A 12,283-nucleotide genomic window follows, 5' to 3' on the forward strand; every position below is an offset into this window, starting at 1 on the left:
GGTCAGGAAGGCCGATAGGCTGATAGAAAAAACACATAAATTGCTGTTTATTTGCAGAGACACTGAACTGATACTCTTAGGTTTTTTCGGTAAAGTCACGTACGCAAAAATGAAAATAAAAAATAAAATAATAGAAGTACTAATTTATTGCATCACTTGATGCAGTAAATTTAGCTGTGACGGTCCCACCTGATGACGGAGACTTGTGTTGCCTCCGAAACGTCGTGATTTATTATTTTATTTATATGATTACTTATATTATTTAATTATTTAGTTATTTTTCCCTACGTGACTTTACCTAAAAAACCTAAGAGTATGAATCCTTGCAGTCACGAAAGCTTCAAATCTAGACACTGAACTGAGTTCATTTGATATTTTTTTCCTGAGCATCTCCATTGCCCCGACCCTGCACACTCATCATGAATTGGCTGAAAACATCCTAAAATTTTTAAAAACGCGTGTAGCAGCAGGACCCTCGTGAAACAGGGTCCTTCGACTCAGCGTGGCTTTCCTGGATACAAAAGAGAAAAACAACGATTACTCTTATTGACATAAATTCAATCACAATCATCACTAGCACTGTCTTTAAAAAAAAGGCAACACAAGTTAATACCGGGCAACGTTTCGGGAAACAGCCCTTCTTCACGATTTTATTTATTTATTTTCATTTCGGCAATTTCACGGCCATCCTCAGCTGCAGAGAGGTATCTCTAGATTGGTTACCTCTACCAGGGCCCACTCGAGTTTCCTGAATTAGCTTTTTCTGAGACTGGAAGGTTTTTTTTTCCACTTCCTAATCGTATATACATTGGTGTGCGTGACGACACGTGTGTCTGTGTGTGTTGGGGAGGCAAGTCGAGTTTAATACTGGTAGGGACCTCCTGGTTACACCAGCCCACAGGGGGTTATTGTGTCCGTCCGTCCGTCGTGCAGGGAGGGGCTGGGTGGGGAGGGAAGGGCTGGGTGGGGAGGGAGGGTGGGGAGGGGCTTTGGTGGGGAGGGTGGGGCTGGGTGCCCTTATAAAACTCAACGTTTAACCTACTCACGCCGGCTTGTGCCCACCCTCACAATCGGGCATATTTGCGGAATACACCACGCCGCCGTTGACCCTGGCCATCGTTCCTACCAGCTCCCTCCGCAGGAATGTGTTTTGGTTTTAAAACGTGCGGCGCCTTTCTCGGCAAATCACATTCATACTCAACGTAGCATTTGATCATTTTAAATAAAAAGGGTCGTGGTTAGCGCACTGCGTTAGGAGCCCGGTGATCCGAGCTCAATTCCTGTTCACGGCCAGCACCAGTGGCGATCATCCGAACCGGTCCTAGGCCTCGCCTATGTCGACTCGGCCTCAAATGAGTACCGGGTACGGTATGTAGTAAACATCGCCACTCGGGAGACAAAGGCGGCCGGGCGTAGTGCTGGCCACCCACCCCCTCGTGTGCCGTGCCGGCCTTCATAGGTCCTTGCCCCGAAAGTGCTATGCGGGAGATCTTTGTCTTCGTGTTTGGGAGCGCGTGTGTTTATTGTGTTCACATTTGGCTGAGTGCTCGGAGTGCTGAAGACGGCGCTTCCTTTGTGAGCTTCCCACAATCTCGTACACCCGGGGGGGGGGGGGGGGGGGGTTTCTCTCGATTGTAAACTCGATTGTCAAGCGGAGCTGATCGATGCTCGCAGCCAGATCACGCAGAATTGCACGCAAACTCCTCCATCATAAAAAAAAAGTTATATTTATTTTGACAAATTCCAAACCTCAGAATTAAAATATCAGTTTTGACCGTGACCGTTAAACCTGACATTTAAATATTTGTAATTCTGAGACTTTGGATGTAACTTTGAACGCCGAGCGACAAAACGCCAATCTTGTAGCAGCGTGTGCCGGGTCAACGTGCCCCCTATCGCGTGAACGTAAAAATCTCCCTTGAAGGGGGTTTATTTTTTTAGTAGAAGAATGAGCTTTGTGAAAACCCTCTTTGTCCCTTGCCCGTTCTTAGACACTTTGGGTGACCGGAGCGTTCCTGTGAGATTTCCGAATGGACTCCTTACGTGGCACGGACGCCGGTTGCGCGGCGGTGCCACGATTGGCAAAATAGAACGGGCGCCGTTTAAAAAACAAATCCGCGCATTGAAGACAGTACGTCCTGCATGTGAATTATTTTTAATAACGATTGCCGTTGGAGGGAGCCGAACATCGTGTGTTGGCATCGGGACCGCATTCTCACGGGAAATGCGTTTCTCCTGGAAACCCACGCAAATTGGTGGCACTGGGACCCCAACCAGCGCTCGAGGAGGGATATTTGATTCGCTCTTCCACACTGTGCAGACGTCTCGGAGGATGTGTTGGGGGTGTAATCACGCTTTGCCCCACCAATACGTGGCCTTGCCGATGGACTGACCATGGTGCGCGCCCACTTACACGGTCGGGTGCACAGAGGCGGTGGGGGCTTAAAGCAAAAGCACAAAATTCAACGCACTCCGAAACAACCGCTGTATTATAATACGAACATATTTTTTATATAACTAGCGGGAAGTACCCGGCGTTGCCCGGGCGAAACATATATTTCAAAGATTCTCTTAAAAACCTTACATATACATACACAGATACGAACATATGTATCTCTAATTGGTGACAATTCAGGCAATGGGCTATTTGTTATAGCGCCAAGAAACATGCCCATTTGGGGTTTGAGAACCCTGCGTCTTTAAGTTCAACCGTCGTGCCAGGAGACGGGATCGAACCTGTTGTCATCTCTGGGTTGCACGTCCAGGGCGCTGACAATTCCATCACTGCGGCAACTCCCTCCAGCTGTCGGCTGAACGTAATATATTCCGTGCTTTATTGCTCGAGACATTTCTCAATGTGCAACAACAACAACAAAATGGTTACCGGGTTTTTGTTTTATTTCTTTCACGTGGTTACCAGCTGTGCAGAAAATATATTTTAACAATCCTCTCGACACCAAGAGTGTATAATCATGCACCACGTAAGACCATGCACTTACACGCATGTTGTTCCCTCGTTCAGGTACTGTGAGATATTCTTCTAGATCTTCCCATGATGCGTCCCGGGTTTTTTTTCTGTCTCCAGAGGTGGCGTTCCCAGGTGTTGGGCGGTGCAACAATTCTACTCATGCGCATGATGACAGCAGCAATACGGGTTCAGGAGTTACAATGTCGAGGTCTCATAGTCACGATGAGAGGGCTTTAGGAGAGAGATTGTGGAATTTTGCTATTCCTCTGTTGAAGAAGAGCAGACTACAGTGGGTTTAATCTAGATTTGAAGTTTTCGTGACTGCAGGGATCCATACTCTTTGGTTCTTTCGGTAAAGTCACGTAGGTATAAAAAAAAATTAAATAACGACGTTTCGATCGCAACACAAGCAATCATCATCAGGTGGGAAAACCACAGCAAGAAAATTACTATACGGTCCATAGTTTTGGTTGCATGGCCACAATTACACTACCCTGGCTTGTCGTTAATGTGTCTCTCTATACACCATCATCCATGTGCCTCCATGGGGTTGATCATATTTGTCAATAGTTTTGGTCTGCATGGGCCACAATCGAACTGCTGTGGCCGGTGTCTTTAATGATCCATTCAGAAAAGAAAGATGCATACCGCCCAACGTTCTGCAGCCTTTCTTCTTATGTACAGCAAACATCTATTAAAAAAATATTTTGAAAAACAGGTCAACTTGAAATGCCCTCTAGATGTCCCGTGGTGATGTGGCAAAACCTCAAACTCGCTTCGGTGAACAAAAGTCTCCTGGAAACGGGTTCCTAGATCTCGGTGCCAAATCAGTAACCGCGGAAATGGAACTCTCTAGCAATTCAAGGAGGGTTGAGATAACGCACAAATATTGTTGATTGTTATGAAAGAGATAATGGTTTTTGCTTGCGCTTGAGCAAGAGCAATATTAGATACGGTGTGTGTAGGGGAAAGGAAATGAATGCATTCGAGGTATTCCTGTTAGTTTCAAAGAAGCAGGACAGTATTGAATTAAAACCATGAAGCTGTGACTTCAACAACTGGCAGAAGCAGTACTTATGGTGGTGCTGGCTGCTACCACTACAAGCACTGCTCTGCCGACTATTACTACTACTACAGTATTTCCTACTTTTATTGGTACCAGGTAAGGCCCACTGAGCTACATGGTTATTTTTCAGAAGCAACCTGGCCACAAATGATAGCTCAACGAAGTGACTTATGGGAAAATGTATAGCAGCCAAACACTCCAAGGACACTTTTCTAATTGGGGAGGGAAAACCCGGAGGACCCGACGAAAAATCCACGTGAACACGGGGAGAACCATGCACACTCCAAATATACGGATTATCAGGGTTAGAATCCAACGCACGACCTCCTGCATACCGAGAGAGGGAGTTAACATGTCGTTATTGTGCCACCGTGGAAATTCCACATTCCGATGACAGTGTGAAGTCTATCCATAAGGCAACTGCTGTTGACTTCCCTACAAAGTGGTGCTTATGTGATCGACCCCAGATGGATGAGATTATGCGCTGAGTCATCCGCCAGATGTTATCTCCCTCGCCTGGTATGCGGGAGGTCGTGGGTTTGATCAGGCGTCAGGGTCGAGATCCAATTACACTGGTCAACACACTTTTTCTGGCATAAGGTATTACTGTACAACGGTTTAAAGGTAATTTTGGGGTGCTGATTCCAAATCTGGCATCAATAAGAAGAAAAATATTAAATAAATGTGGATATCAACATAAAATGATATTATAAACACACTATCCTAAAAATACAGCACCATATTTTAACACTAAAGCAGTCACTGACTCGCAACAACTTACAATCATAAGTGACAGAGTTAATTTCGGGTAAAATCAATGAAAATAGGGTATGCCTATAGCATAAAATGAGATGTGATAGAGCAAATTTGAGATCAGATTTGGAATCAGCACCCTGAAATTAGTCTAAAACAGCTGTAAAAGTCCAGGCCAGAATTATTTTTTTTTTGTTGACCAGTGTTATAATTGGAATTTGCGTGTCTCTCTCTCCCCGCGGTCGCGTGGATTTTTCTCTGAGTCCTACGGTTTTTTCCCTCCACATATAGAATCAACATGCAATTAGTATTTGGCTGCTATACATTTCCACGGTATCAGCTACTTCGTTGAGCTATCATTTGTGACAGCCAGGTCGCTTCTGAAAAATGGCTACAATATAGCTCAGTGGGCCTTATCTGGTAAAATAAATGAAAAAATTATAAGATATGATACACAAAGGGCACACCCTGGCGTGAATCGGCTTGCCCGGTCATGTTTAAATGTTTGACAGGCTGTTGAGATGTATAGCTCAGTGGGCCTTACCTGGCAAAATCAAATTAGTCGTAGTTTTAGTTGAGGATTTGAACTCGCAGCGTTTACGATGGCTGTCCTCCCGCCGAGCCACGCGGTCGAATACGCCGTGTTTAGTTAAGCCCCGGCCGAGTAACAGTGTTGCCCATCACGCTATCGTTGCCGGGTGAAATAAACTTAACTATTCAAAACTATTTTTTTTATTCTACAAGGTAAGGCCCGCCTCCTTTGAGCACATATCTCTAAGGTGGTTCTCAATGTAATTTTTACACATGAGAAATATTGCCAGGATCCATCGTTTCCTGCCATCCGCAGACTTGGAGACACTGGTCCATGCTTTTGTGTTATCTCGACTACTGCAACGCCTCACTGATTGGGATACCGACCAAAGTACTGGGCAGACTCCAGCTTGTTCAGAATACAGCTGCTAGAGTGCTAACACCACGTACACCATTCCGTGAGCATATTACACCAGTCCTCTTATTCCTTCATTGGCTACCGGTCAAACTCCGAGTGGATTTTAAGATACTGCTATTAACCTATTATGCTTTTAAAGGGCTCACCCACACTACTTGCAGGAACTAACACATTTATATATTCAATCAAAGTCATTAACATATTCTGATCTCCAACTGCTCAGCACTTCCAGATCTACTGGTTGTTCTCTTTTGGTGATCGGGCTTTTGTTAGCGTGGCACCTGAACTATGGAACGCCTTGCCACTTGAAATCAGTCAACTGGAATCAGTAGATATACTCAAGTCCGCTTTGCAAACCTTCCCTCTTTAGTTTGGTCGGTTGCCCCGGTTCTATTTTTGTTTCCTGCTTTCCATGCATTGTGCATTGAGATCTTAGGATGGAATGCACATTATAAATTAGAATTATTATTGTCAAAAGCGACCTGGCAACAAATAACAGCTTAATAAGTGGCTTATCGGGTAGAAATTTATAGTGGCCAAATACTCTAAACGCGTGACGTTGATTCTAAAATTGAAGTTAAATACCAGACGACCCGGAGAAAAATCCACGCAACCACGGGCAGAGAGATACATGCGAAATACAAATATACAGCAGCAGGCGTCAGAGTCGGGATCGAACCCACGGCCTCCTGCACACCAGCCGAGGTAGTTAACATCTCGCCACCGTGGCGCCCTCAAAGAAACGTTTTCGAGTGTCCGTCCGTGGCTGCCGCGTCTGTCCACAGGTGCCCTGTTGACCCCGTGGTGGCAGCGCGGCCTGGTGACTGCAGGCCGCCCCTTGCTGGTGACTCACGCCGACAAGGTCAGCAGTCGCCCTCAGGCCCGGCCGGACGTCGGCAACGCGCGGCCAGGGCCACAACTTGACGACATCAACGATGGATTTCAGGCCAAGATCGACGACGTACGTGGTCGCGCGCCCACAAATCTACCTCTGGCCCACCCCAAGTCTCCCTTCGGAGCCCATGGTGCCAGAGCAGAAATCGGTAGAGTCCCACCTCAATGTTAGCAACACTTTTAGCCCTATCGATGTATTTACGTGGCCAACAAAGTAACCCCCCCCACTCCCCGACACTAATTGAAAGTGTGTTGTCGTGTAATTCACCGCGATTGGCCACGTTGAGAAGTGTTGGAGACTGCGAAAGTAACAACCGCATCCGGTGGTCCCGGCAAGTGAGATATCCGCTCTGGCCTGCTCCCGGACTTCTTCGTGGTTGTACCACTGATATGGTGGCCGCAATCCACAACTCTCACCCCCCGCTCCCTGCCATCCACACACCACCCTCCTCATCCCGCCCGATCCGAGAGATGGAGCCCAGCCCGATTGTGGTGTTCAAAATGTTCCCACTAAAATTCGTTGTCTTACACGTATATACTGTCTTACGAAACGCGATCACAGATTCCACCAATTATCGGATGGTTCTGACTTTTTTCAAATAGCGGTGCGCAGACGCGCACGCCACGAACCAACTCAACACTTTCGTCAATAGCACTCTGCGGCCTTAAAAAATGAAAAAGTTATCTGTAAAAAGTGACGTTTTGGCCAATAGCCCTTTTTCATATCACAGCCACAGAAAGGCCAGGGTGATGGAATAAATGAAAATGGTTGATTCCAGTGTCAACTCGTGCCCATCGTGTCTCATTCTTCTGGCCGTGACCCTCGCCGTGAACACGCGGGGTGGTTATTCACCAATCAAGTTGCCAACGTTCGGTAGGCCGCACGCCGTTGTCCTCTTGCTTCTGCTTCGTGTCTCTCCCGGCACTCGAGGGGCCCCAGCTCACCCCACGTGTCTCTCACTCGTCACAGCCACCACCCACACACAGGCAGCCTACTGGCGGTGGCTAGATGTTAATTACTTCGCCTGGTATACAGGAAGTCGTGGGTGCGATCCCAACCCTGGTGCCTGCTGTACATTTGAAGTGTGCCTGTCTCTCTCTCCCCGTGATCGTGTGGATTTTTCTCCGCATCCTCCGGTTTTTCCCTCCACGTTTTTAATCAACACCACGCGTTCAGAGTATTTGACTGTTATAAATTTCCAGGCGATAAGCCACTTCGTTGGCACTACCATTTGTGATAGTCAGGTCGCTTCTGAAAAAGAGCTACATAACCTAGTGGGCCTTACCTGGTAAAATACAAAAAATAGGAATAGAAGGACCCATCGTGATGCCTGTTCATTCGCACCGACTCACCAACTCACCGATCATACACCAGCACACCAACCAGGCCTCCCAAATGCATTATCCGTTGAAAGCTCGTCGAATCGACGGCGCGTCGAGTCCACGGCTCGTCGAATCGACATTGCCCGTCTGTCGTTGGGCCGCCGCCAGATCGAGGAGCTGGTGGGGAAGCCCGCCTGGGCCGAAGAGTCGGCGCTGGGGTCGGCTTCGCAGCCCCTGGAGGGGCCCGAGGGGGTCGTGTCGGTGCCGTACGAGGAGCTGAAGGCGCTGCTGGCGGCCTCTGCCGTGTGGCTCGTGGATGTGCGCGAGCCCTCGGAGCTCAAGGAGAACGGCACCATCGAGGGCTGCGTCAATGTCCCACGTGAGTGCTGCCCGCCAATCGCTGTTGCTATTATTGTCGTCGTCATAGTCGTCATCATAGTCGTCATCGTCGTCGTCATCATCGTCGTCGTCATAGTCGTCATCACGCTTGTTGGGGTGGCTTTAAGGCGCGACAGCAAACATGTGCGAACGCCACCTGGTCCCCCTTTACGGGATCGAGTGTTTCCCCCTCGAACACACGCGTGTAGGCATTTGGCCGCTGTAAATGTCCACTCGATAAGCCACTTGGGGCCGGCCTTCGCAGGACGCGGCTCGCGAGCAGCGCTTGCCCCAATAGTCCGCACGCGATGGCAGATCTTCGTCTTTGTTGCAGTGGGGGAGCTGGGGGAGGCTCTGCAGCTGTCCCCGCGTGAGTTCCGCGCGCACTACGGATCGGAGCTCGCCGCCCCGAACGCCCCCAACACCGTCTTCCTGTGCCGCGCGGGGAGGCGCAGCAAGGAGGCGCTGGTCATCGCGCAGAAGCTGGGATACACCAGGTACACGAGATGCAGCCGCCACACGCTCGACAACAACAACAACACTCACCAACAACAACACTCAGCAACACTCAGCAGCAACAACAATTCACCAACAACACTCAGCAATAACTCAGCAACAACAACACTTACCAACACTCAACAACAACAACACTCACCAACAACAACACTCGGCAATACTCAGCAGCAACAACAATTCACCAACAACACTCAGCAACAACAACACTCAGCAATAACTCAGCAACAACAATCATCAACAACGACAATTACCAACAACAACTTACCAACACTCAACAACAACAACACTCACCAACAACAACATTCACCAACAACAACACTCATCAACACTCAGCAGCAACAACAATTCACCAACAACACTCAGCAACAACTCGGCAACAACAACAATTCACCAACAACACTCACCAACAACAACACTTACCAACACTCAACAACAACAACACTCAACAACAACATCACTCAACAACAACAGTCAGCAACAACATCACTCAACAACACTCAGCAAAAACACTCACCAACAACAACACTCGGTTTTGTGGGTTCGAAGTCTGGGCTTATGGGATCGTAGTCTGGGTTTATGGGATCGTAGTCTGGGCTTATGGGATCGTAGTCTGAGTTTAATGGTTTGCTAGTTCAGGTTTGTGGGTTCGTAGTCTGGGTTTATGGGATCGTAGTCTGGGTTTATGAGATCGTAGTCTGGGTTTATGGGATCGTAGTCTGAGTTTATGGGATCGTAGTCTGGGTTTATGGGATCGTAGTCTGGGTTCATGGGTTGGTAGTCTGGGTTTATGGGTTCGTAGTCCCAAGTTTGAGGATTCTGAGCATGGTTTTGTGTTTGTGGTCCAGGGTACCATGAACACCGTGTCCGATTAGCACGTTTGGCTACGTATGGTGCGAAACAAGTTCTACATACATGCCATCTAAGGGTTTTAAATGTATTGTTGTCTCTTTTATATTTTTAACTAAGGTGTCTACCTATTACTATTTTGTGTAACTTTCATTGATGTGATGTTACGTTGACTGGCGCAGCAGTCTGTGACAATTCTGTCGGTGAAGGGTGCCACATGAACTAAAGTTGCATGGCATTGATTGATATTGATGGTGGATGTGGCGCAAGCAGCAAAAAACTGAACCAACCAGTTTCAGTTTATTTTGAATTACCCCGTGAGCCAATAAGCTCTTAAATCGGTGTTTAACCAACCAAAAACAACACCGCCATTTCCCCAACATACGCACAAGTCACAGTAAAATAACTCAATAATAAACAATAACAGATAAGCCAAATTGAAAATAGATAGCAAATCATAATCTCAATATAAAATTTTCTTTTTTTTTTTAAAGAAAAAACAAGTTAAAAATGGACGGAAGCAGGCACCTGCGTGCCATACCTGGAGTTTCGATTTAAAGCTTTCGTGACTGCAGGGATTCATCTTCTTGGTTCTTTCGGTAAAGTCACGTCACCTGAGGACGGCTGCTTGCGTTGTAGCCGCAACGTCGTGAGAATTATTTTATTATGTTTTATTTTTATTATTTTATTACTTCCCTTCTACGTGACTTTACCGAAAGAACCAAGAAGATACATACCTGGAGTGTCGAGGATTAGGGCTCCTGCTTGAGAAGGCATCTTGTGTGGGCGGTGTGTGGGCCCTAACGGATTGCGTGCGTGCGCGTGTGCTTGTTTACCAATTGTGCAGGGCTCGGCATTATGGGGGAGGCTGGCTCGACTGGGAGAGAAGGGAACAGCAGGCGTGATGGCCATCCTCCCCAGCAAGCCACGAACTCCCTGGACCCACGGCACACCCGCCAACGCCACCGCCGCCGCCTTCACGCAATCCATTCTGGCCACAAGGGCCGAATACTATCCCATGACACAGACCTATATCCTTTCACAATAACAGCTGGCTCCTATCCTTAAACCAATACCGTTCGTGTGGCTCACTCAACTTCAAATGATATGTGAGGCCTGGTCCTAGTCCTAAGTCAAAGTCTTTATTTTAACCACGGTTCAAATAATCCCTTAAACCTCAAATTAACCCCTAACCATGGCCTTGACTCTGGCTACAGTAGTTAGCCACGCAGGGCTAACATCATGCCTGACTGCGGTTGCCACCACAATCTTGGCCCGATTCACCAAGTGTGGCGAAATGAACGATGGTCAGGTGGTGGTGTGCGAGGTGGAAACGGTGCGTACTTATCCTGCTCGCAGCCAATCGGTGGTCCAACCCCGGTCCAGAACCACCCCATTCACGGTCATTCATTTGTTGCGGCTAATTGGCCCCAAGTTCAATTAGCCCCAAGACGAATACCGCAGAACGAGTGGTTGTTTTAACCCCTTCCATCGCCAGCCAAGGGCAGACGGGCGTTGCATTTTGCTTTAGTTCCACATCGCAGAAACAACGGCCGATTCCCAGATTCTCCAGCTCACTCTGTCGCTGCGATGTTTCTCATTGGTCCACCACTTGCTCGAGATTTGACCCGGACAGGTGGCAACCACTTGAGACGAACAGTCTGGGATCGGCATCTTTGTTCGGGTGGCAGGAATTCCTTTCGTAAGCGAGGTCTGCTACCAGTATTGATTTGAATTTTAGAATAACAAAAAACAAATACTGCACAGTTTCAATAAACCCAAGTGTTGACTGGAGAAACATTACCAGGTTTGATCTACAGTGCAGGGTGGTCCAGATGTCTTGCGACCCCCCCCCCCCCAATGAATTAACCCCGAAAATGTATTTTTCCTTTGCATATTAATTTCTGTTTAAAATCAACCTTACTTCAAAACAAATATTACGTTTTCGGGAGTTAAATGGGGGTGATAAGAAATCTGGACCGTCCTGTACAGTGGAAAAGGTGGATTAGGGACCTGAGCCTCTCTCGCCATAACGCTTCACCGACCCTAGAGCCCTCTGAATAACAACACTCGCTCGCCCCGCGAAACACTCGGCCTGGCCACAGCATTCATTTGGGAGCCCCGTGACACCCCTCGACGCCCACCCCTGCGTGTGTGTGGCCGCCTTCCTCGAGGGGGATTTGTGCGTGAGCACGTGGAGGTCGAATTCCACGGTTGCTGCGCGGACGGCTCTGGTGGCTTTCTTGGCCCGATTTGCCAGGGCTGCCCTTTAGGCAACGCCACGCGAACCTCCCGCGGCTTGTGGCACTCTGGCCGCGATGCGAGGTCGAACCGTAACCCCGTCACCAAACCGTTAGGGGCCGTCCATAAATAACGTCACGCACCTGGGGGGGGGGGGGGTGTCAGACATTTGGGACGATGTGTGACGAGGTGGAGGGGGGTTTGAGAAATGTGACGTCACATCAAAATACGCAAATTTAAATAAATATAAACAAGTTCTACTTAATTAAATATACTTTTTAATAAATGTTTTCTCCTACAACATCAGAGTGCATTAAATACGCACTACAATGACAATAGTTGAAAGCGA

The 12,283-nt window shown here is 47.9% G+C and overlaps 1 protein-coding gene across 1 annotated transcript in view; it reads left to right on the forward strand.

Annotated features, from left to right (window-relative positions):
* The window catches only part of LOC144734106 (thiosulfate sulfurtransferase/rhodanese-like domain-containing protein 3), a 39,031-nt gene extending 27,405 nt beyond the window's left edge, over positions 1 to 11,626 (forward strand). The window contains exons 2-5 of the mRNA XM_078616168.1: positions 6,522 to 6,697; positions 8,122 to 8,332; positions 8,666 to 8,828; positions 10,541 to 11,626. Of these exons, the coding sequence (XP_078472294.1) occupies positions 6,522 to 6,697; positions 8,122 to 8,332; positions 8,666 to 8,828; positions 10,541 to 10,598 (608 nt within the window). The 3' untranslated portion in view covers positions 10,599 to 11,626. The remainder of the gene's footprint in view (positions 1 to 6,521; positions 6,698 to 8,121; positions 8,333 to 8,665; positions 8,829 to 10,540) is intronic.
* Positions 11,627 to 12,283: the final 657 nt, after the last annotated feature.

Source organism: Lampetra planeri, chromosome 50 (assembly GCF_965212315.1).
Source record: "Lampetra planeri chromosome 50, kcLamPlan1.2.h2, whole genome shotgun sequence".
Classification (NCBI taxonomy): domain Eukaryota; kingdom Metazoa; phylum Chordata; class Hyperoartia; order Petromyzontiformes; family Petromyzontidae; genus Lampetra; species Lampetra planeri.